Source organism: Pterocles gutturalis, unplaced genomic scaffold (genome assembly GCF_000699245.1).
Source record: "Pterocles gutturalis isolate BGI_N339 unplaced genomic scaffold, ASM69924v1 scaffold10287, whole genome shotgun sequence".
NCBI lineage: Eukaryota > Metazoa > Chordata > Aves > Pterocliformes > Pteroclidae > Pterocles > Pterocles gutturalis.
In genome coordinates, this window is record NW_010110255.1 from 24,987 (window position 1) to 49,338 (window position 24,352).

The window sequence follows — 24,352 nt, forward strand, 5'->3', positions numbered from 1 at the left end:
AGAAAAAAAAAAAAGGAGGATTTTAGTTTCTAGACATCTGGTTTCGGAGCCAAGTCTTTCTCTTTTTCCCTTCTTTTTGGTGGTTGCCAGGAAATAACGGAGCTTTAAAGGACTGGGGTGGTTTTTCCCACTGCTCTCTGGCATTGCTTCATTGGGAAACTATTGAATCCTCCATCCCGCCATGTGCTGGGTGCCTGGGGGGGTACAGGAGTGGGAAGTGGGCAGAAAAGGGCTGAGATTTAACCTCTGCACAACATCTGGATGAAATTCCTTTTATGAGTCAACAAGTTGCTGGTTCATACCTCCAGTGACGAGCTTATTTCAGGGTGTAGCATCTGTATGACAAGTCAGTCCCTATCCAGATTTGGCAACCAAAAACTGGAGACCGTTAGCCACTACTCCGTTGGACAGACAGGGTTAGCTAAGAGTGCTTCTGCAAAATGTCCACGTGCAGGAGCAGGTGTTGATTCTCTACAGATGAAACCAGCTGAGCAGTGACAGCAAAAAGTCTTCTATCATCTTATTGGGAAACCTCAGTATAAATACCTCCCTTGTGATCGTATTATAATACATTTCATTACCTTTCAGGTTTTCCACTCTTTAATTGATGGTTTTGGCTTCTTTATTGAAGGAGGCATGGGAGAGAAATGGCTCAGTTCTGTGCTGGGAGGATTTGAACCAAGGTTTGCTGGAGCCACTCAACTCCTGGCTTTGCAGAGAAACAGGAAAATCAGTTGCTAGCACTTGCGACCTGTAGAATTTTGCCCTGGAAAAAAAAAGTATTTTCCAGCTGAAACTCTTCGGCAAGTTGACCTTAACTTACAAATGGTTTTAATGTTGTTCTTTTAATTTTTTTTTCCAGTTTGTTTCTCCACCTCCCAAGAAATAATTTACTTGACTTTATTTTTTATTTTTTACGGACATAGTCTCTTCCATGGTTTTATACCCTGCTGAAGCAAGAGTCCATGTCATCACCACCCTCACCCAAACTTTTCTTTCATTTCAGGACAGCCACACAGCACCTACCTGCACTGACCGGCAGCTGCTAGCCCAGGATTTGGCTCTGAGAACTGTGAGCACTGAAAATGGAAAGTTTTCTGGTTTTTACCCATAACCACTGTTTCATCACGCTCTTCTTCATCTCCCTGAGCCCGCTGGGCTTTGCCCAGGATTGGCCCTACCTCCCCGGTTACCCTGAGCCACCCCCCCAAGTGTACCAGCCGCCCCCGAGGCCACCAAACGTCCCCAAGATCCAGCTGCGGCTCGCGGGGCAAAAGAGAAAACACAACGAAGGCAGAGTGGAGGTGTTCTACAGCGGCGAGTGGGGTACGGTGTGCGACGACGACTTCTCCATCCACGCCGCCCACGTGGTCTGCAGGGAGCTGGGCTACGTGGAGGCGGTGTCTTGGTTACCCAGCTCGAAATACGGCAAAGGAGAAGGTAAGGGAACTCCGGAGGGATGTATTAGATGTCTCTCCAACCCCCAATAATTCTTGATTTATCAATTAAATTTAAGATGGGGTGATATTTCCTGTGAATGGAACTGAAATGGGTTCCTGGTCAAGCAGCACCTCTTTAAATCAGGGTCCCGTTAGACTAAACAGATGAAATAATAGAAGTTTGCTTGTTTTGACTCTAACAAGGGAAGGGATGAAGAGCTGAAGGAGCAGGTGATGGTGGGTGAACTCTGGCAGGGGATGCTTGGATGAGGGCAGGAGGCTCTTCAGCAGCCGATGTGGCTTGGTAAAGGGAAGCCCACACCCACAAGAATAACATATAGATGCTCCATTTCCCTCAAAACCCTCCTTCCTCCTATTCTTCTTTTCCCCTCTGAACTGTTCAGGCTCTAAACAGCCTGCCTATGGGATGCTATGAAAGTCTTTTCCCCTGTTAGCCTCTCTAAAAACACACGGATCATATTCACCGGTGCAGGCTAGCCTATCAAACCCACTTTGTGTCCTGTATGGGGCTGTATTTCTAATAATCCTCTTGGACACTTTATTTTTTTTCCCTTTGCACAGAACAGAAGGGATGTGGGGAGGTGACCCATCTTCTTAATTTAATTTTGGGGGAATTTTTGGAAGTTCCTGGTGGCTCACCCCCAAATTGTACATCCTTTCTTTCCCTTCGAAATTGTACGTGGTGGATTGCACCTTATTGTGTCTCATTCCCAAATAAGAGAGGGGGAAAAAGACTTGGGAAGGTGAATGTTTGTGTGTTATAGCAATGGATTCTCAAAATCGCAGCGCTCGAGAGAGAATAGCTCTGTACAGGATATAACTCAACCCTTTTGATGTGCTCCTTTTGATGTGCTGCGAGTTAAATGTTGAGTATTTTTTCAATAGCTCTGTACAGGATATAACTCAACGGATTTAATTGTCGCCTTTTGATGTGCTGCGAGTTAAATGTTGAGTATTTTTTTACGCAAACATTGAAGCCCAGCACGCTGTTGATGTAACCCAGAGACAGACAATTCCCACTGCCGCAGGGATGAACGTGCTGTGGGCGTTACTCAGCACCGCTCGTCAGTGCTCGCGCTGCAAACATTGAAGCCCGGCACGCTGTTGATGTAACCCAGAGACAGATAATTCCCACTGCAGCAGGGATGAACGTGCTGTGGGTGTTACTCAGCACCGCTCGTCAGTGCTCGCGCCTATAATCTCGCCCGTAAAAGAGCGGCTGCGCTGCAATGGGAAACCTCGAATGTTGTCCCAAGCTGTGGATTTTGGCTCTTGGGGTAGTGTAGGAGACTTGTGAGTGAGAGAGAGGCCGTGACATTTGAAAACAAACCAGGAGTAGATTGCTGGGATTGAGCTGGAGGGACACACTCTGCACATCAGAATGGTGCTGGGTAAATCCTGCTGCAGGGAGCTCGTGGAGTGGGTGTTGTGCCCTCCTCAAACCCCAAAGCTGGGCTTTGCAGGAGCTCTCTCTGCTTTTTTAGGGAGGATGGAGGGGGCTGGCAGATCCATGTCTGGGAATTAACCAGCTGAACCTGTTGGGGCAAAGCTGGGACAGCCACGGGACACAGGTACAGAATCTCCTGGCTCTGAAAGTCAGGCAACACTTTCTGTCCAAAGGATGTGTTACTCTTCAGACAAGCAAAGTGTTTGGGATCCGAAAATATGGGAGTTGCCTGTTGGCTCTTGCTCCCTGCAGTTTAGGGGGCAAATCCCATGGAGCAGCATGTGCCCAGCCCATTTCCAAAGGGAAGATGGGCACTTCGGAAGGGAGGATCTCGGAGATGCTGTTGGGTCTTCTGCTCTCAGCTCCTCCTGGGAAAACATGATGTAAAGTTTGGAGGTGACACCTATTGATTTTTGTCTGCTCAGCTTAGAAGTGAGTTCTGAGGGACCTGACTTGTTAAAATGTAACATATATAGAATCAGAGAATTATGAAGGTTGGAAAAGACCTCAAGGATCATCAAGTCCAACCACCACCACCCAACCCACAAACCCATGTCCCGAAGCACCACATCCACACGTTTCTTGACCCCCTCCACGGATGGTGACTCCACCACTTCCCTGGGCAGCCTGTTCCAATGCCTCATCACTCTTGCAGTGAAGAAATTTTATTTTTTTATATATATATATATATATGCATGCACACATGCATGCTCATCTGCATGTGTGTGCGGTTCTTGCTGGAGGGCAAGTGGTAATTACAGCCTGGAAACTGGATCTGGCAATTGGTTTCCAAGGAGCACCCACATAACAGGAGGCTCCAATCAGTGGTGGTTTGCTAAAGCTTTTGTAAAAATCAGCTTTGAAAAAGTTAGTGTTTAATCAAAATGTGGAACTGTCTCCTACAGAAGATGTAATGAGGATTTGATAAATGAGAAATGATGTAAAGAGAAGCCTTAAATACAGAAGGAATGATTCAATAAGTGAGATGAGAGGGCAATGTCTTATCAGCCGAACCGAGGGGACCCGGTGGCACTGCGTGTTTCGGAGCGGCTGTCATCAGAGGAGGTCACGTACCACCATGAGCAGGGCTGCAGCAGGGAACCGCTTCAGGCTGGTGGGGGGTATTTTATTTCCATGCAGATAAGTGAAAAGGAAAGCTGCGGGGCAGAGCTGTGTGCAGGTGGATTGGTGATGTTCCTTGGCTGTTGGTTCCGACTTATTTTAGCCGTAATCTCCTCCCCTGACACAGTGAAGGCACAGCAGCCTTGCTTGCTTTCCTCTCAGCACAATCTAGATTTATCCTCTTTGAGTCTCAGTTTTATTTTCTTTCCCCTTCAGGGAAAATTTGGCTGGACAATGTCCACTGTAATGGTAAGGAGACCACCCTGGCAGCATGCACCTCAAATGGTTGGGGAGTCACCGACTGCAAACACACAGAAGACGTGGGAGTGGTCTGCAGCGAAAAGAGAATCCCTGGCTTCAAGTTTGACAACTCGTTGCTTAACCAAATAGAGGTAAATGTACTTCAGATTACAAGAGCCTTCTGCAGACGGGGATGTATGTGTCCATACGTTATAGGCTATCCCAGCTGCACGCTCTGGTTAAAGCAAACTCTTGATGGGGCTTCTAGATGCTGGATAAAGATGCAACTTTCCCATTTGAGTTTCAGCTGTTCGAAGCGTTATGTGTATAATAAGAATTTGAAAGGGATTTTTATAGCGTAAGAATAAGTAAGGGGAAAATATATTCCTTCTATTCTGCAATCACTTTTCAGAATTGAAAATTGGTTTATTCTATTTCGAAGAATGAATTTGGAGAGGTGGGATATGTGATGTGCTCATAGACCCTTATATCTGGGTGATTTTTTTGTCTCATAGTATTGAATTACTGAGTCTTCTTTCCCCTGATTCCTCCTTTTTGGTACTGGGAGCGGTTTAAGGGTCTCTGGTATGACAGCGAGGGTCAGCAGGTAGCCTTGGCTTTGGGGATGGGCTCACAACTCATGGCTTGAAATGGGCAGATTTATAAGGAAAGATAGAAAGAGATTTTTGCCCGGTTTGGCTAAGCCATGGCAAAGTAACCATGATAGCACAGAAATATTGGTGGGTATGGGGGATTAGTACTGGAAGTGATGGAAGGAGTTGAAGGGAGGAAAACGTGGGCTGGTCACTGGGGGAGAGGCTCTGGATTGCAGCTGGGTTGGGCTGCTAGGCTGAGGTTAAGATGTGGGGAAAGGACAGAAGCAAAAAGCTTGACTTGTTGGATTTCTGCAGAATAAAGAGCTGGGGGAAGGCTGGGCTGGAAAGAAGTTGGGCTGAGCTCTTCAAAGAAAAAAAGAAAAATGTGGTGTGTGTTTTCCTTCAGCTTTTCAGGTTGGGAAGTTTTTGTGGTGACTGAGCTAACATCTCCCTTGTTTCATGTGCTGTGGTGTTTCGGTATGCGAATTCGGTGGTTGCCCTTGGTCAAAATTTATCGAAAGAGCCTACCCAGTAACCACAGCCAAATCTTATTTGAAGGAGGCAGAGAATCCAGGCTGCGTCGCATACCACAGTGCGGTTTCTACGGCTGGATCTTGGCTTTGTTCATGATCTGAAACAATGGATGCAGCCCTTCTTTATCACTTGAAAATAAAATTATTCTAGCGGCTATTTCACAGCCACTGATTTAGAAAGGGCCTCCTGGCATTTTCTTCCCCCGGATTTTTCCATCAGGGGTTAATGCCACGCAGCACGTTGGGCAAGGGGAGATACTACGCTCGGTTAAACCTTCTGTCGCCCCGCGGAGGCTTTAGGAAGAGCACCGCATGGGTGAGCGGGTGCAGATATAGGATATGAGAGCTGAAAAATCTTCCTCTCCTCGACCTTGCTTCACTTGGCTAAGGATGGAAAAGAGGCTTTCTGGAGGGATCCCAGGCTGCCTCCATCAATGGCACTGTTGTTGCTCGGGGAATGAGGCGAGATCATGGAACATCAGCGATGGCTTTGGCAGACGCTTCCCCGAAGCCACAGTGAATCCTCCAAACAGGCCTGGAAGAAAAGATGCTTTAGTCTAGACGGAGGTCACTTCACTCTGAGATGCTTCAGATGTTAATCATAAAAGCTTTAGAGGGTTTTGCTTTTCCATTAGCTAAGCACTGGAGGTTGACTAATGAGTTGAACACGTTGGGTAATTGAGGGCTGGCTGGTGCTGCGAGAGTGCTTAATCTTCACAAATGATGAGTAAAATGAACCATGAGACTGAAGCGGTTCATGTGGCAGAAGCCTGACTCACCAACAGAGGTGTAAGAGAAATCATATTGTCCATGTCCGGGCAGCTCTTGGAAGTCGTGTATGGATGAGGGCATCCACTGATGGGACAAGTGACAACATTCCAGCAATTGTTAAGGGTGACTGAAGATGCTGAACTGGTGGGGAGAAAAAGTGAAATAGAAGAATAAGTTTATTTTTAAGAACCTGCCCTATGCTGAGAGCTGTCAGCCTGGCTGTCCCCATGGCTTTGTCCTGATGGTAGACAGTAGCGTGCTATTTTCTGGGCTGCTGTCACCCCCAGCTCTGCGTCTGTGCGCTTCTCCCCTCCCTATCACTGCTCGAATTTTAGGAGCAGCTTGGTACCATACTGCTGCCTCTACTCCACAAAACCAGGCTGATTTTTCCTCTATCCCTATAAGATCACTGCCAGCTGGAGGGCTCTTTTTCTGCTGGTTTCACTTCAAAAGGTGATGTGCTGGAAATTTTTTACATGCCGTCGTGGAAGTGCTTTTCAGTCGCAGCTAGCTGTCAAATGTTTAAACCCCTTCCCCCTGTCCCAGCTTTCCTCCTCTTCTTTATCTTTGCTTTATCTCAGTAGCAGCTGGTGGGACATAGTTTGAGTCAAAGATGATGAGCAGAGTTACTCATAGGGTCACCAAGTCCAAAACGGGGAGGTCAAAAGGCTTGTGTGAACGCAAGTTAAGAGTCTTTGCCCTCTCGAACGTGCCTGGGAATTCTGCATGTCATACCTCGCATTCACCAGAGGAAACATCATCTGCTGGGTTCTTTCGTCCGGAGCCCAAAGCTTGCCCGAGTGATGTTTCCTCATTGGAATGAGATGAGGGGTCTGGAATTTTTGACTGAGCAGCGATGCTGTGGTTGGGTCTCCGCACCGGTCCCACTGGTTTCAGCTATTGCACCCCCAGAGCTAAACCAGTACAAACTTCCCACTGAGATTTTTCCAATGGAAGAGATTTCAGTCTGCCCAAAGCAAGCTTGACTCAGGATGGCTTGCTCTCAGCTGATGTGTTCAATTACACCCTCCAGTGTTGCTTTCCCACAGCACTTAGTAACGACTCTAACAATTCCCAAATGGATCTGACTGTTTGCAAAGGGATGTTTTTACAGCCAGCGGATTAACGGGAGCAAGCGCTGGCTTCAGCGTAGGTTCGTGCGGCGGGGTAGGAGCAGTTTTGTTCTGCTTTTTTTCTAGCAAGCATTGAGGGGAAATATACTCCTCGTGCAGCCCGGTTAACCCGTCCCCAAACATTCCCTACATTTCCCTCGCCTGTCATAGGGAGCTCTGTGTTCCCGCTGCCAGGCACAGAGGGACCATCTTAAATTCATCATTTATAAAGTGTCTTAAAGACCCAGTTCTCTGGGGCTGCTCAGATTTACCGTGGAAAGCCAGCAGGTATAAGACAACATCTGACTTCATTTTGACGGGGTTCCAGCTCACAGGGGCTGTACAAATTGACATTTTCTTCTGATCTGGCCACGCTTCCTAAAATCAGCCAGGCAGAGAGTTCGCACTCTTCTGAAAGCAACACGATAGCCCTCGAGCAGAGTTTATTTTTATTGGACAGTGTACGTACCTCCGTTTCCCAGTTTGGAAATGCTGCAGATAAGTGGTATAGGATGAAATTTTCCATCACCATAAACCACTTGGCTTATACATATATGCTCAGACTGGTCTTTTCCCGTCACGGCTCATATTTGCAGGGTTACATCATATCTCTTCCTGTCCCTGAGCCTTTCCGTCCCCTGCCCTGGTGGGAAGGGGCAGTGCCTGACCCTTGCTTCTGTCGGTCACAGCCCCAAGTGAAATGTCTCCATCTCGGGTGAGTGATGGACGAGCTGGGATAAGAAGATGGGAGACAGGCAGGAAGAGGTTAACTCCTTTAACAGGACCGAGCTTGAGGCAGATCTGAAATCCATCAGTCTCTTGCTAAAGGGCAAAGAAACACCCATCATTTTTCACTTGCTATTTTCCACAGCCACTGCAGCTTTTTTAGCCTTGGGGCTTGTTCAGAGGATTATTTCTTGGAGGGTGATGGATGTGCAGAGCAGGACGGCCCTGTCGGGGGCTGCTGGCTGGTCAGAATTAGCCTGATTCCCCTTCAGCATCAGTAAACCGTTGAAAAATGTTGCTCAGTTTTTCAAAGCTAGGAGAGAAGTCTTTGCTCGATGCTGATGTGAGTGTAATGCCATCCAGTGCATTTCACAGAGGGGCTTTTCCCCCTCCTCTTTAAAGTATGTAGACTGAATACACAGAAAATTTCTCATTAATGGAGAGAGCAGAGCTTGTAGTTTGACTTTCTTATTACCTGGGTGCCTTTGGGAGCATCAGGAGGTGAAAAGAAAGGATGTGTCCTGCTGGTACCGCATCCTCTCTCTCTTCCTCCAGACTCAAGAGAGGAAGCTTCACGCCCTGAAAGGGTTAAAAAATAAAAAGCAGGAGCTGTGCTTTGGAAGTGCTGCAGGCTGTGGCTGAGCACGGCTTAACCCAGGAATTGTATGGGAATGTCAAGGCTGCCCACAGCCATGGGGATGGTTGGGAGCTGGCAATGGTGCAGAACCTGCTCGCTTCCCTCCTCCATCTGCCCATCCTGTGCGATGGGGCCAAAGCTGTTAATAACACCACTGTTTAACTCAGAGGTGGATTTTTTGCTTGCATTCCTTCTGTTTTAGACACAGCCTGGAGTAAAAGCTCTGTTTGCACACTGGAGTTCCCATCGGTGGCTCGATGTGCAGCGTGGGTCTAGCCACGATGGCACAGCACGGTGCCCGCTTTGCTCATCGTAGGAGCTCTTGTAGGCGTTGCGATGTGGCAGGCACATTGTGAGTGGTGTCTTGGGAGCTCAGAGGAAAAGAAAAGTTTAATCATGTTGGTTTTAAGTGCTTGAAGCCTATCTGAGGATGCAGGAACTGCTTGCTGACTCGGATGGAATTGGGGAGAGACAGACAGTAGGTGCTATAAATCGATCCACTGAGCTGCAATAGTTCAAGCTTTGTAAAATAGAACAAGTGGGATCTGCTGCTTTAGCCGAAGATCTCTGAGCACGTGGAGCCATGTGTTGTCTTCCCCAGGTAAGCACGTATCTTTAAGGTCTTTTCCAACTGAAATGATTCAATGAATCTGTTCTGCAGGTGGGGGCTGAATCTGTGCATCCAGAGTGTCCTGAACTGCCCCCTCCTTCCACGGAGGTGTCACGGCCAAAGATCAGGATCAGATCCATGCAGAAGCGCAGGAGGACTGTTGGTTGCTCCTTGTCTTGCAGTTCACCAGTCTCTGGAAGTGGGCAGGTGGGCAGCGGGGACCTGCTGGGACTGCTTTACGCAGTGCCAAAGCCCAGAGTTTAAATGTGGGCACAGTCTCCAATGTTTTCCCAAGTCTTTGCAGGATGCCAGGAGCTCTGAAATCGAAATGATTTAATGTGTGTTCACAAAACTATGAGCAGTACGTGCAGCCACTTGGTCCAAACTCAACACAGACCCACCTGTGACTGCCTCACTGGCTTGACCGGCAATTTGAAGACCACAGAAACTAACTCCTGCCCTTAATATATTTCTTAAATAAATGCACGAGAGGTATTTTCTTTAACCTCTCCCCCAAAACATCCTTACCAAAATATTTGTTGTCCACCCTCTTCCTCTGGGTGCGCACACACAGGCTTCAAATAGGACATCCTCTAAATAGATCGAGTTGCTGCAGCCGTCAGGGGTTCACAAATAGCTCTGGTACCTGGGACTGGACCCTAGCTTTGGCCAGACGGTGGGCAGACGAGGTCTAGCTAAACATACCCGCCTCTGCTGCTATTTCCATCCTTCCTTTCCCTTCTGTGCATATGTGAAGTCGAAAAAAATCTCACTTCAAAGCCCAGTGGCTCAAAGGCTCTGGTTGTGCCAGGTTAGAAGTGGGTTGGATTATTTTGTCCAGCTTTCTTAACCGGTGGGAAAGGGCATCGCTCCGTCCTGCTCAGCGGCTTTTGGTTAAACTGGGCTCTGGATGAGGTGTTATAAAATGCTCCTGAGGTGTAAGACAGGGAGCAGAACAGGGACACGGTCTGAGGCTTGGTACGCAGGTAAATCTCCTCTTACCCAGCTTCTTGCCCTCTCCATCCCCTGGGGAGCTGCAGCTTAGGTCACCACCATCTCAGACTTCATCTGGGTCTCTACCATCTGGTTCTCGAGAATGTTTGACAATAAAAGGTTTATTTGCCTGTTTGTTATGACAACAGTGTTTTAATGTCTTTCCCCTTGGTGTAAATGTTTACTCCTCCAAACATAAGCCCACGTGTGACCTAGATGCTGATGCTTTGGCTGTCTCGGAGGGGTCTCAGCATCTCCTCTGGAGCTAACTCCAGACAAATATTAATTAAGCTGCTGTTGGGATGAGCCACCGTGTCTCTTAGTGCTATAATTTTGAAGTGTTTCTAGTTTCTGACTGCTGGCCTCAATGGTTTCTTTGTGATGCCTTGGGGCACGTCGGGGCGCTGGGTTTGCTGGGCAGGGAGCTGGCGCTTGTCGTTCGCTGGGATGTGGGAGCGAAGCTGCTGTTGGGCTGCTGTGGTTCCTCCACAGACAGAGTTAACCTCTTCTTCTGCTTACACTGACTGCATCCAGGGCCCGAGGAGCTGCCGTGCTGGGTGCGATACCATTTCTCTGTTACACCAGACAAGAAGCTGTTCAGGCATGAGAGCACAGGATGGTCTTGTTCTGGTTTGCAGTGCAGAGGTCAGGTAATAAATTTGGCTAGCTCGCAGCATCTCATCCAGATTGTCTTTAAAATAGCTGGGTGGAAAGGAAAGGGAGAATGTGAAAGCGTTGCTCATCATGAAACCTTCGGACCGTGATGCGTGCAGGGCAGAGCAGCATCCACTCCTGAGCTGAGCCTCCCGCCCGTGCCAAAGCATCTCCAGGGTTCAGTGCTCCTGCCGTTGTCACCAGCCTTTCTTTTTTCTGCTGCTTTTCATGAGCCTGCTTTGCATTGGCAACCGTGAGGCTGCCGGTGAAGCGTTTCACGGCTTTTGTCGTTGGTAATCGGTGCTGTACGTGCTCCTGGACCCTCATCCTGAATTGCACTCTCGTCCCGTCCCCTTTTGTTCTGCACAAACCCAGAACAAAAAGTGCTCGCAGCCCAATCCAGAGGAATGTTCCCAGGGGGCTGCTGGCCCCCCCAGGAAACCCATCTTTGTCTCGCAGCATCTATTTCACCGTGTTTAGTTAACAGCTGGGACCTTGTTAGTGGCTCAGACACAGCTCCAGATGTTTAAATCCAAACAGATTCCAGCCATTCCTATGGATGTGCAGAGAGAGCTTCCTACACAGTCATTTTCTGGGGAAAAGACGTGGTAGCGGAGAATTCAGTGGAAGGGGAAGGGTTTAAATACAGGAGGGAAGATGCCTCTGGGATCAACAAAATCGACATGGAAAGACTTTGTGTTACGTTCTTCATTGGAAAAAAAAAAAAAAATCATTTGTGGTCCAGGTTGGAGCCTTAGTGTCATGGTGTTTGGGAAGCCAAGAAGTCGTGGAGCTGTGTTGTAAATGAGAAATGTTGGTGTGGGCAGGTTTTTACATCCCAGGGGCAGCAGGGAAGGAAAGAGCAGCTTGAGTGCGTTACGGGGAATCTTAAAGTGGGAGAGTAATGAATATGCACTAGCCAGAGATATATAGTGTCTGTTAAATGGAGGATTTACGGTCAGAAGGGCGCCTTTGCCTAAGCTGTGTGTTTGTACCATCGCCTGGTGACCAGGCAGCTGCCGGAGCCACCACCCAACACCTCCGCTGTCATGCTCTGCGGTCCTTAGCATCGCTCGTGGTGCTGGCTTTTAAAAAAAGAAAAAAACCACAGAGAAGCAAAATTTCATTCCAGTTATGGTCCTTAGCATTGCTCCTGGTGCTGGCTTTTAAAAAAAAGAAAAAAGCCACAGAGAAGCAAAATTTCATTCCAGTTACCCTTCTGCCTGCATTGGAGCAGTTTCTCTGGCCGCAGGGGAGAGGCACATGGCCGGGGGAGTTCTGACCCGCCTGCCCTGTGCACTTCTCGAGCTGGTTTCTGGGTGTCATCACCGCTGCCCCGTGCACTTCTCGAGATAGTTTCTGGGTGTCATCACCGAGGGTGCACGCCTAAAGCGAGCGTCGAGATGCTCTTCCGCAGAGCCCCTCTGAGATCCCGGCTGCTCTGGCTTGCTTTCAGAACCGGGGCAGCACCCGCAGCTTGGGAAGCAGCGACTGGGTTTCTAGGAAAGGGATCTCTCCCTTGCTTACTGGGCATCCTCGGGGCGAGAAGAAAGGGTATCGCTGAGCCTGGGCAGGGGAGGAGGACACAAGTGCGCTGGCCTGGGTGTAATTGTTCTGCCGAGAAGAAACGGATGGCAAAAGGTGAAAAAAAATGTTAGGAGAGTTGTGTCAGTTTTTGCAATCGGATCTGAAGCCGTGGGGATGCGTTTGGTTCAGAGAGTGGAAACAAAAGCAGCTGAGGCTCATGTGAAAACTTTCCGAGCCAGGAATCCTTTTGTGAAAGCTCAAAAAAAAAAAAAACCAAACCCCTTTCTTCTTGCTGTCTCCAGGCAAGCCCCAGCTTCCCGAAGCGGAGGGGCACTGGTAGGAGCGCAGTGTGGTGGCCCGCGGTGGGCTTTTGTGGCCGGGGCTGGAGAGGAGCCGCAGCGCGGGTCTGGGTGAGGAAAGGAGGGGAATATAGCCCAGCTCAGGATAGTTTGACACTTTTTTTTTTCCCCACCCCCTTATTTTTATACTAATTTGTGTTGTAGCAATGTTGGAAGTCCCAGCTGGAAACCCATCTTTGCTTTGGGTAAATACCGATGTGAAGCCCCCGTACAGAGGCTGTGCCTGGAGAGGAGCCGCAGCGCGGGTCTGGGTGAGGAAAGGAGGGGAATATAGCCCAGCTCAGGATAGTTTGACACTTTTTTTTTTCCCCACCCCCTTATTTTTATACTAATTTGTGTTGTAGCAATGTTGGAAGTCCCAGCTGGAAACCCATCTTTGCTTTGGGTAAATACCGATGTGAAGCCCCCGTACAGAGGCTGTGCGATTCGGAGCGGGTGAGATGGGCTCAGCGTTGGCTCCCCTCTCCAGCAGGGCTGAGGATGGAGGTGGGGAAGGGAGTTTGTGTGGCTGGAATCACACAGGAGATCCAGGGCAGAACTGAGCAGGATCTCTCCAGCCTCAGACCTCTGAGTTATTTTCACTCTGATTTTTCTATCGCTACAGGCAGTTAAGTGGTCCCGATGAAGAGCGGGTTGATGTGGAAGCCAGAGCGTGGAGTCTAGGAGCAGATGTTTCCTCCCCCTGCCCTCCAGACCCAGCTTTATCTTCCTTTCTGCTTCTTCACACCTTGCAAGGCTCAGGAGGCTTAACTCAAGCAGGAGAAAAATGCCTGAGGATTTTCGTTGCTTATGTGCTTAGAATTATGGAATCATTAGGGTTGGGAAAGCCTTACTCCTTTGGGTTGGAGTGGATGGCGTGGATGAAAGCGAAGCTGCAGCTCGATGAATGAGCCCAGCAGCGACGGAGCAGACCTGCAAGCCCCATAGGAGAGACCGTCCGGTGGACGGGCAGCCTTCTGCAGAGCAGAAACCAAAGGCAAGAGCTGATCCAGCATGGGTGGGATTGCTTCATAGGCAACGGAGAGGTGGGGGATGCAGCTGTGAATGATGCTGGTAGCTGAAGTCTAAGACTTTTCGGAGGGGAAGAAAAAAAAAAAAAAGGAAAAGCATATTGCACAGCTGTTGGCCTAAATCGAGGGGAATTGCGCAAGGCTGAGCTGGGAGGGCTGCTGTGCATGAGCCGTGAGAGTTAACTCTTTCTGGGCTTGGTCTCTCCTCTTGCTGTGAGGGCAGAAATCCCCAGCAGCATTTTCACAGAATCATTGAGTCATTAAGGTTGGAAAAGACCTCAAGGATCATCAAGCCCAACCATCAACCCAACCCCACCCAACCCACTAACCCATGTCCCGAAGCACCACATCGACACGTTTCTTGACCCCCTCCAGGGATGGTGGCTCCACCACTTCCCATTTTCCCCTTCGAGGGGCTTTTGTGTGGTTTTCTCCCTGCTTCCACAAGCTCAGCCTGAGCAAACCATGTCCCATCAGCTTTGGCCTCTATTTCCCTACCCATAATTTGGGGTGCAATCAACCTGGTTTTATTTCCTAGAGGTAGTGTTGCTCTTTGAATGAGTGCATGGCTCCTGAAATATGGTTGAAGGCTCTGCTTTCTGGTGGATACCCGAGGTAGGAGCTCGGCAGGTGGGTGTTCAGCTTCTGGGTTGGTTGGAGATAACCTGCTTTGTGATCCTCAGATACCAGAGAGGGTGATTTTTTTAAAAAGTCTGCTCTAGCTATTAAGTTTTTGTTTGCCTCTGGTTTTTAGATGGAGTCTGTTTTCACCATCAGCCCAGCTGCTCCACACGTTGGCGTTGGAAGATAAAATACTGTGTTTGCATTATTGAATACTCCCAGTGTAACAAAACCTCTGCGATGAGAGGAAACCGTTCAAATCTGCAGAGAGTTACTGGGAGAAAGCTCCTAGTGGTCCCTTCTCCTTGAGAAACCCACAGTATAGTTATTTTTATTTTCTTTGTTCTTTAATTTTCCAATATCAAGCTGAGGTCTACAGCCATTGGGATTCTTCTCGGGCGTTTTGCTGTTTGTTCAGACTCGGTGCAAACCCTTGAGCTGCTGGATCAATCGTTCTCTGCTCTAACCCTACTGTGAGCTGAAAGGGGAATGGATGCGGGTTGGTTTTGCTCTCAGACAGATCATGAAAATGTCACAGAGTGCCGGTCTGCTATAGCTATCTGAGGATGGAAATACCCTCGAGGGGATGAAATGATGGCTTAGTTCTTGCTAGTTTCCTCACTTTTTTTTTTTCTTCCTTGGCAAATACAGGCAAAAAAAATAAAAAAAAAAAGAAAAAAGAGTCCCAAGTCAGAGCAGGATTTCTTTTTGTGTGTGTTTCAGCATCTCGAGGGGAAGAGAGATGTGTTGTGGGACCTTTGTACCAGCGCCTGCTGGTTTTTTTTTCAAGTCCAAGAGCAAGCCGTTCAAATTTGCACCCTAATCTCTGCTGCTGTGAAATGACCAGCAAGGACAAGCCAGTCCAGCCAGTCAATGGAAGAGCCATGCCCAAACACCCAGCCTGGGGGTGGGAAACGCGGGCGTCTGGAGCCCTAGATGGGGTCACGGGTACCGCACCAGGTCAGGGCACCCCAGGACCTTTTACTGGGACCCCAGCATCCCCAGTCCTGCAGTGGCCAGAGCTCTCCTGGAAACAGATGTCACAACCTGGTTTTATTTGCTAAGCTGCCAAACTAGTTGCAAAAATACCAGGCAAATCATCAGGTCCCTAGCAGCGCTCCCAAGCTTTCCTTTTTCCAAGAGTTTTTATTTTCTTGCACCTTTGTGACTTCTCTCTCCCTTTCTCTGACTCGGTGGGCTGGTTCCTTTCTTTGATATCATCAATCACAGCGAGGGATTCTCAAATCCATCCAGGGTTTTTGAAGATTAAAATATACCCTCTGGAAGTCTGTAAGATACAGATGCTCAGAAGCTGCAGAGGAGAATTGCTGCACGTTGCCCTGCTCGGATGCTCTTCCCACAGCATCTGTTATTGGCAGCTGGTGTCTCTGGTTTTGTACAACACAGCTCCTGCTAGGTTGGTAGAATGGAAAGGAGAAAAAAAATAACCTAAATGTGCTTGATGAGAATGGGAGTGCTTTAGAGCCAGAGGTCTGGCTGATATTCCCTGCTGCAGGAGGGATCATCATCTGGAGGTCAGGGTTGGGGCCCCAGGACACTTGGATGCGATTTTTTTTCCGCCCTCGTGGCCTTTGGAGAAGCAATTTGCTCTCTCAGCGCCTTATTTCTCAATCTGCAACAGGAGGCTGAGAAGGTTTTCTCCCATCCTTTGAGCGCTCTGTTTGCCTTGGAGGCTTTTCAGGCTTGTCGCCGCCTTCCACCTCTGCGAAGAGCTCTGGAGGTGCAGGAGCGAGGATAGCGATGGGTTAGGGGTGACTGATAGGGGCGACGTGGGAATAACGGTTCTGCGGCGGTGGAAGCAGCAGGCAGATGTTGCACAGCTGGAATGGCACTTTGCATGGTTCAGGTGGGGATACTCAGGCTGCTTCCTCCCTAAACACATCCTGAGCATGGTCCTCAATGTGAAATCCCACTTTGTTCCGAACGCCCCAATTCCAGCAGGATGGATGTGGGTGTCCAGCGAAAGCCGGGGATGGATTTTAGCACGTTGCTGGTGTCGGGTCTAGTCAGGGAAAATGTTCCATGTTAGTTCTTTTAATGTGCAGCAGGGCTGACACTGACGTAACTACGTCTTGTAAACTTACTTAGGGCTTTCGATAGGGTGGATATATCCTGCAGCACAGATGGAAAAACTCCCTTGGGCTGTCTCACCCACTTTCTCAGCTGTCAGTGCAGATTTCCTCCTCGGTTACTATCTTTTCATGTGCTTTTCCAGTGCCATTTTAAGCTTTGGCTCGCTGTTAATCCTTTTAATAGGCTTTTATGAAAATCCCTTTTAGATCTCCAGCAGTCAAAACTATTTCCAAATGGATGTAGGGCTTCGATTGCCTCTTGTTTCCTGGTGAAGAAACCAAGGGAAGGTTAGAAGGAGCAGAGAAACAAGGTGGTCTCTTGGGCAGCTCAGGCTTATAGGTCCAGGTAAACGCGCTTTCTCCATCGAGCGGAGAGCTGGAAACACTTCATAACCTGCACCAGGGGAGAAGTGAGCTGCAGGCTTTGGAAACCAGCCTGGGGAGGCTGCAGTGCACAAAGGCTCTGCTGCTTTTCTGACAGCACGGTCAAAAGCTTTGCGATATTTTAAGAGAATCTGCCAAATTCAGGAGAAATTGGTATTGCAAATTGATTCCCACGCGCAGGAGGTGTAAAACTTTGCTCTTGCAGCAGACCCTTTGTCTGAACACCTTAAAGTGTCTCAGATAGAAGAAACTTGGATATTGTGGTTTTTTTTTTTTTTTTTTTCTTCTGGAGGGCTACAAGAGCTTTCCAAACCGAAGCCCGATTTGCACAAGGAGGTTTCTGGTTGCCCGGGGTCTGTGAGTTGCATCAGTGGCGGTGAAGCACCTGGAGCACGGATGCACCACGTGGGGTTTGCAGGGCTCTGCACGTCCTGCTGTGATCCCTGCTTCCATACCTGCGTGTGCCGTGGATCCCTGAGCAGAGACCTGTGTCTCTTTAAAGCTCTGGGCATTTTTTCTTTGCCAAGCGATTGAATTTGAGCGAGGGGAGGGGAGGATTCCTCAGCTCTGATGTAACTGTTAGCAGAACCACGTGGTTTAATGCAATTTTTTTTTTTCATTTTTTTTGACAAGAAAAGGTTTCCTGGAATCAAGTTATAAAATTTTCAGTAGCTCGTTTGTAATTGCTTGCCACAGCGGATATTTTCCAGTCGGCCTTTGCTTCGGGTCCCTGCAAGGTTTGTTTGTGCAGCGTCCTCACGTAGGCTCCAAATGTGAAATCCATCCGACCTTCATGACTCATTTGCTGTCCCAAGGAATGCTTCAGCTGGAGGAGAAACCCAGCTTGAGGAAACGCTGAAATACCGGTGTCAGCACACTGGGATCCCAGCTTCCCCAGTGCCTGCCCGGGCTGGGTGGGGAAGGGATGCTCAGGGGCTTGATGGGAAGCCCAGCATCCTTCCCTGCCAGGGCTCCCAGTTCCCACTAAGGTGACCCTAACTGGGCTGAGCTCAGCTTGCTTCCGAAGTAGTTGAGACTAAATTAAGGTCACTGTGCTTCTGAAACAAGCACTTCGATGAATTTAAGTAGCAAAAGGAGATTTCTTACATGGCCATTTGTAAAATAATGAGGTGTTTGTTTTTTTGTTGATTTTTTTTTTTTTTAAATGAGAAAAAGCATCTTCTTTGGCAGGATGGAGGAGGGATTTGCACAAGGTGGAAAGGTTTGTTTGCTTCCCTCTTGTGTCTTTTCCTCCCCTCCTGCCTCCATCTCTTAGGTGGTAGTTGGTGGTGTGGGCTGATGGTTGGACTTGATGATCCTTGAGGTCTCTTCCAACCCTAATGATTTCTATTCTATCTTCAGCCATAACCCAGAGCAGAGCTGGTTTCTGTTCCCCACCTCGAAGCTACACACCCAGTCTCCTCGCAAGCCAGCATCACTCGTGTTTCTTTTACCCTTGCAGAACATGAACATCCAGGTGGAGGACATCCGGATCCGTGCCATCCTCGCCACCTACCGCAAGCGGGTGCCCGTCACGGAGGGTTACGTGGAGGTGAAGGACGAAGGGACCTGGAAGCAGATCTGCGACAAGCACTGGACCATGAAAAATTCCCGAGTCGTCTGTGGCATGTTTGGATTTCCGAGCGAGAGGAAATACAACGCCAACGTCTACAAGTAAGAGCAGAGCTTTGTACGAGACGCAAGCGCGTTTCTTTGAACACTCGGGGCCTTGTTCAAAAATGAAAATTGGCAAATGACACGGGGAGACCCGGAGGTAGAAAAACCTCCGACTGCTTCATTCCTTCAGGTCGGATTTTTTCCTTCTGTGTAAATATTTGAAATGTCAAGCATTTCCTTGTGCAGACAGGGGAGTCGTTTGATCCTCACCGTTCTGGCTGACGACCTGGTGCGGTATCGGTTGTAGGATTTGATCGGTCCTATAGTAAGAGATGTGGACAGGCAGCCCAAGAAATTTTTTTTTTTTTTTTTTTCCCAGCTATAGAATAGCCATTTCCTCCACCGGTGATAGGTTCTGTTGTGTCCAGGGGGTGGATGGATGGATGTGAACAAACTGATGATACTCTCCCAGTAAACCCATCAGCTCTGAGCCAGTCTGACCGCTTACCCCATCCCTCTGCAGAAAGCCAGCTGTAGAGCTGGTATGTGCCAAAGCTCCAACCGAGTGATCTTGGAATAAACCAGGTCTTTGTGCTTCATTGCCCAGGTTCCTCCTCCCCACTCCAGCATGCCGTTCCTGCTCTCACACCTCTCATGTCATGTTCACCCACCTCTACCAGCTGCTCTGGCTCTCCCGGAGGCTCACCATCCGTGGCTGTCCAGCTGCCAAATCACCCCAAAGGAGCTGGCTGCCTGGGGGATATTTCCCAGTAAATCTCCCACTGTTCCCAGTTCAGCTCCTTTGGCACTGGGAATTCCTCAGGGTCCCAGGCTGGAAGAGCTGGCAGCTGTCTCCAGCTGTGTGCTCTGTCCCTGCTCTGAGCTGAGCTAAAACCCCGAGCGGAGCATCCTCCCAGCGCTGCCTCTGCTGTGCATCCGGGACGGTGCTGGGAGGAGGATGCTGTTTGGGGCAGTTGTGATTTCAGCGCTGCTTTTTCTTCCTATAATCTTAGATTGCTTTAAAACGAGGGAAGAAAATAGCGATCCGCAGGGAGAACGCTGTGTATGGGATGGGTTCAGGCTGGGTTTCCTGTTTCTTGAGAGCCAGGAGCTCTGGGCTTTTTTGTTGTCATTGCTTCAGCTTTTGTCACCAGCCTTCATCACGGCCGTGGTTCTTCCTACACCGTTCCCTAGAAATAACGCCCGAAAGCAGACGCAAAAGAGTTCAAGTGAAATTCTGTCTCGTTTCTTTCCTACGCTGTGACCTGTGGAGTCAACCGGTTGGGGGGAGAACTGAATTCTCCGGCAGGAGCTGTGGTTTCCCTGCCTGCTCCTCGGTGCTGTTGCTATTTCTGAACGCTCCCTCTGGAGCTGGCTGGCCACGTTTCATTTCTTTCGTGAACGAGATTGCGATCAATTGAAAAGGTCCTTGGGTTGGAGTAGCAGAAAGCCACCTAGCAGCACAAAGAATAGAAAATAAATGAACCCAAAGAATAGAAAATAAATGAACCCAAAGAATAGAAAATAAATGAACCCAAGTGGAATCGTGTTTCCAGGCTTCCCAGGGAGGTGAGCAGTGAATTAACAGTTGCCACCAGGCAGTCCCAGGTTTTGCCCTGGACACCAGTTAGAGGAGCGTTTGCTCCCACCAGTGCAGCACATCAACCTCAAACTCAGCTCTGAGCTTCCCACCCCCTGCATGGGAGCGGGAGGGCAGAATAAATTACATCTAGTAAGACAAAGTAGAGTTTTTCCTGCTTCTCAGTTATGGAGTTTCCAAGAAAAGCATTAACTTTAGCAGCTGGAGCCATCTGCCTTAAATAAAGGAGCGCTTGGTAATTGTCCTGTCTCTTGCAATAGTACACGTTGAGATGGAAAAACTGAGGCGACGTTGAAAATCCCATTCACCGGAGCTGGGGTGAGGAATATGTTGTGCTTACAAACACCAGGCTGGGAGATCGCTGCTGCCGGACCAGACACGTTGCTCGAGCCGTGCCTTAATTCCTCCCTCACCTTTCCTGCGAGCAGGAACGGCTTGCTGGGCTCCCGCACCCGCAGGAGGATATTTTGGGAAAGATGCTGAATATTATCCCAGATGGGAAGACGATGGGATGTCATTTTATAGGAAGGAAGAGACTTGTAAAACTTTGTCAGCTCGGTTGGGTTAGCAGAGTTTAAAGAGCTGTGTTCTCTCTTGGGGCGTTTGCCTTCGTGCTTTGCGTTACTGGCAGATGCATCGCGTCCACCCGGCGTTGCTGGTGAGGGAAACCTCTCCCAGTTACGGGCTGGGAACTTCACCAGTGATCTTTGCTTTCGTGATGGAGGTACTGGAAGGATAACGGCTGGCCTGGGCCATGAGATACTTTGTCCCGCGTCCTTTCTGGCCACGTCCTCTCTTGGGGTGGGAAGAGTTCATCTCTGGCTGGTCACTTGGGCTGAACCCTCTTTCCACGTGAGTGTGAAGCCTCAGAAATGTTCTTATCATTTCTCAGGCTTTGCTCTCCCTGGTTTGTAAATACCATGCTCCCAAAGTTTTTTCCTGCTCTCCGCAGCTGGGTGATGGGCTGGAATCAGGGTTTCTGCTGGTCCGGGCTGTGAGTGCCCCCTTCCCACATCCCCACCAGCCCCGCTCCCCCCAAACTGTAGCTTTCCACCCTGAGCTAGCTGATGCTCTGCTTCTGCACAGTGGTGGGAGGCGAAATGATTTGCAGATGGATCTCGCTTGAAAGAAAACAACTGAGTTCATCCTTGTCCCGGTGCCAGGGTTTTATTCTTGAATGTAACTTAGGCTCTGCAGTCGACAGCAGGATTTATGTTAGGAAACAAAACAAATCTCCATGTTGTTTCCATGTTCTTGTTCATTCTTCAAAGTGATTTTATATAGGCAGCGCTTGTTCTCTCCTCCTCCCAGCTCCTGGTCTGGTTGGGAAAGCAGAGTGGGATTAAATGCATTTTGCTGATGGGAAGAGGGGAGGTGTGTGACAGAGAGATGGACCCGATGCCTCCTTGAGGCGTCACAGCTCCGTGATCTGTCACAGGAGTGGATGGAGTTCAGCAGTTCCAGGATAGTTGGTCCAATGTCGGTCCAAACAGCATCTCCCAGCTCAACCAGTTTGCTCAGAAATCTGCTCAGAGGTGTCGGGCAGTTAATCCCGTCTGTGCTTGTAGGAGGAATCCTCACGGTTTGGGTTCTGCCGAGCACAGCCAGGATCCCAGGGGCTTTGGCAGGAGGTGGCAGGTCCGGTTTCTCCTCTGCCAAACGTCTTTACTCCAGTAAGCGCTTGGAGAATTTCTCCAGGGTAGAAACTTTATGCTCACAGCCCAGAAGAAGAGCTCAGCAGCTTCTGTGGTGTTAGGGGTGACTTTTCCCGGCATGGATGTGTGTAATGGTTTGTTTTCTGCTCCCCGAGTCCTCTCAGGAGCATCCTTACCCAGCAAGGGTCCTTCAGCCACCTCCCGCAGCCCTCGGGTTTAACCTCTGCCTTTGTTTAAAGCTGATGTGGTGAAGGTCCATCTCTCCTGGCCCGTCGACATGGTCTGGGCTCCAACTTGACCTGGAATTGGCCAAACTCCCGAGCTGAGCCAGCGCTGCTCTTGGCTTACACCAAGGCTGGTGGGAGGTGGGTTGCACTCTTTCTGTGTTAAAAAAAGTAAATAACAACAATGCCCCGAGTTTCTAGCTCTAAAGGTCATCTGCATTGTACTTTTTTTCTATATGTTCAGTCCGTGGAAATGAGCTTCTGCGGCTCTTTCTCCCCAGCCCAGCAAGAGCCGTTAATACCAACCAGATGTTAACGCCCGATGAAATTTCCAGGATGAGGTCATTGTTTGCTATTCTAAGGCATCCCCGTCATTGCTTCTCCAAGACAGGCTGTGTTTCTGGTCTGCTTCAGAGTTCGTGGAGCTCCCTGCACATGGCTGTGGAGGGCCCTCCTTCAGGTTCTCGCTTCCAGACTGGAAGGGTGCTGGGGCAAAGCTGGCTGGTGCTGGGAGGGGACGGAGCAGCGGCACGGCACGCGGCATCGCCGATGCTTTCCGCTGTGTGACGTGTGCCTGAATCTGCCCCATCGCTCTGTGGTCCACGAGAGCGGTTAACATTCCCCTGGGACCTCGGTGCTGGGCTAAGGGCAGAGGCTTCCGTGAGTTTTGGTAGATAAGTAGCATCCTGGGTAGTTTAATTAAAAAAAGAAGAAAAATCCTTAAGGTTTGGCCCAAATTGAACCAGGTATTCTAGCTGAGAAGGGGCGGGTGCTTTCTTTCTGCCTGCATCCTCCCTGGTTTTACTTTTTGTTTCTTACTATTTAAATTTTTATTCCCCCTTCCTCTTTGCCATTAATTTTCCATTGATCCAGGGTCCCGGGCAGCTCTGGTTTGGTACCTGGTGTTTTACCCACGGGCGGGCTGCCTGTCTCTGCTGGGTGGGATAGCTCCCAGCCCTGCCCCATCCTCCGGCCATTCCAGCGTTTACTCCCCATTCACGTGATGCAACGGCATCTCCATCTCCAGCCCGGCCGTATTTGGCCCGAACCTCAACCCTGAGGAATCTGCTTCCAGAAAGGATTAGCCCGTGGCTGCGAGCCTTCTGAGCCCAGACAACGGCAAAGCTCAGCGAGCAGAAGGGATGAAGATCATCCCTCGAGCACCCGCGACTCTGCAAATCATCCCCCACGGGACCACCAAAGGGCATCCGCTGGGAAAACCTTGACTTTCCCAGTTGAGTTTCAAATCACCGACCTCTGAAAGGCTCTTTGTCCCTCTACCAGCCCCGGTTCAGCCTCTCTGTCCCGCAGGGACATGCTCCAGTTCATCAGAACTGGTGATCTTCCTCCCAGCTGGTTCCACCCACCCCACCGTGCCCGTTATCCCAGCTGGTCCTCGGATCACCGGGGCTGCGTGGCAGCTGGTCCGGGAACACGGAGCAGCGCAGGGATCTCCCAAAGCCAAGATCACAGCGGGGCGTTGGCTCCTCTGTGCCTTGATTTTTTTTTTATTTTTATTTTTTTTTTCCAACTTAACATCTAAGAATTCCCTTTTGGTACTGATCTGACCCATATTTCTGTTTCATCGACCGTTTTAGCTCCGATGCAGTTATCCGACAGCCTTGCATTTAGGATGAAGCTGGATTCCTCTCTTTTCTCATTTATCACACGTGCCCCCTTCCCCCTTAGGAGTCCCTGGAGCAGCTCCAGGCGAGTCCTTCAGTTTGGGAGCAAGAAGCAGAAACCGCTGCCAACCTCCTCCGCTGCGAACATGTCAGCGGGGGAATTGCTCTTGCTCTCGGAAATTGCTTTCAGGCTCGCGGCTGTTAACACTGCAGCTCGGAATACAGAGGCTTTTCCCCAATGTGCCGTCTTCTCCCAGCGGATAGGTGCTGGCTGGTAAAGAGAAAGGTGCATTTATGGGGAGGGGTCTTTTGGGGGCTTCTCCAGCCCAAAGCCATTGGAGGTGTTTGCATGAGCCCTGTGTGTGCGTTGCCTTCTGAATGAGCTGATCTTTAGCTTAAGGAGAAAAATCTATTTATTCCCAGGTGACACCTAAACAGAGAGTCGTTGTGTGCATGGATGGATCACACCATTCAATCCTCATTTTATTTCAAGGCTTTTTTTTTTTTTTTTTTTTTTCCTTCCCCCCAGATGTAGCTCCGTCGGTGCAATTTTTTTGCATTCCTAAATTGAATTTCCCTTTTCTCTTTTCATCCTCCGAGGATGTTTGCCAGCAGAAGGAAGCAGCATTACTGGCCTTACTCGATGGACTGCAGCGGGAACGAGGCTCACGTCTCCAGCTGCAAACTGGGCAACCACCTCAACGTGGACGCGGAGAAGAACGCGACCTGCGAGAAC

The 24,352-nt window shown here is 49.4% G+C and overlaps 1 protein-coding gene across 1 annotated transcript; it reads left to right on the top strand.

The window, feature by feature from the left end:
• Nucleotides 1-1,085: 1,085 nt before the first annotated feature.
• On the top strand, nt 1,086-24,349 carry LOC104461637 (lysyl oxidase homolog 2-like; the record flags this gene model as incomplete). Its single annotated transcript, XM_010073287.1, has 4 exons — nt 1,086-1,440; nt 4,246-4,421; nt 18,358-18,569; nt 24,217-24,349. Coding segments are annotated over exons 1-4 (876 nt in total), but the record flags the coding sequence as incomplete, so codon positions are not given.
• Between the last annotated feature and the right edge of the window lie 3 nt (nt 24,350-24,352).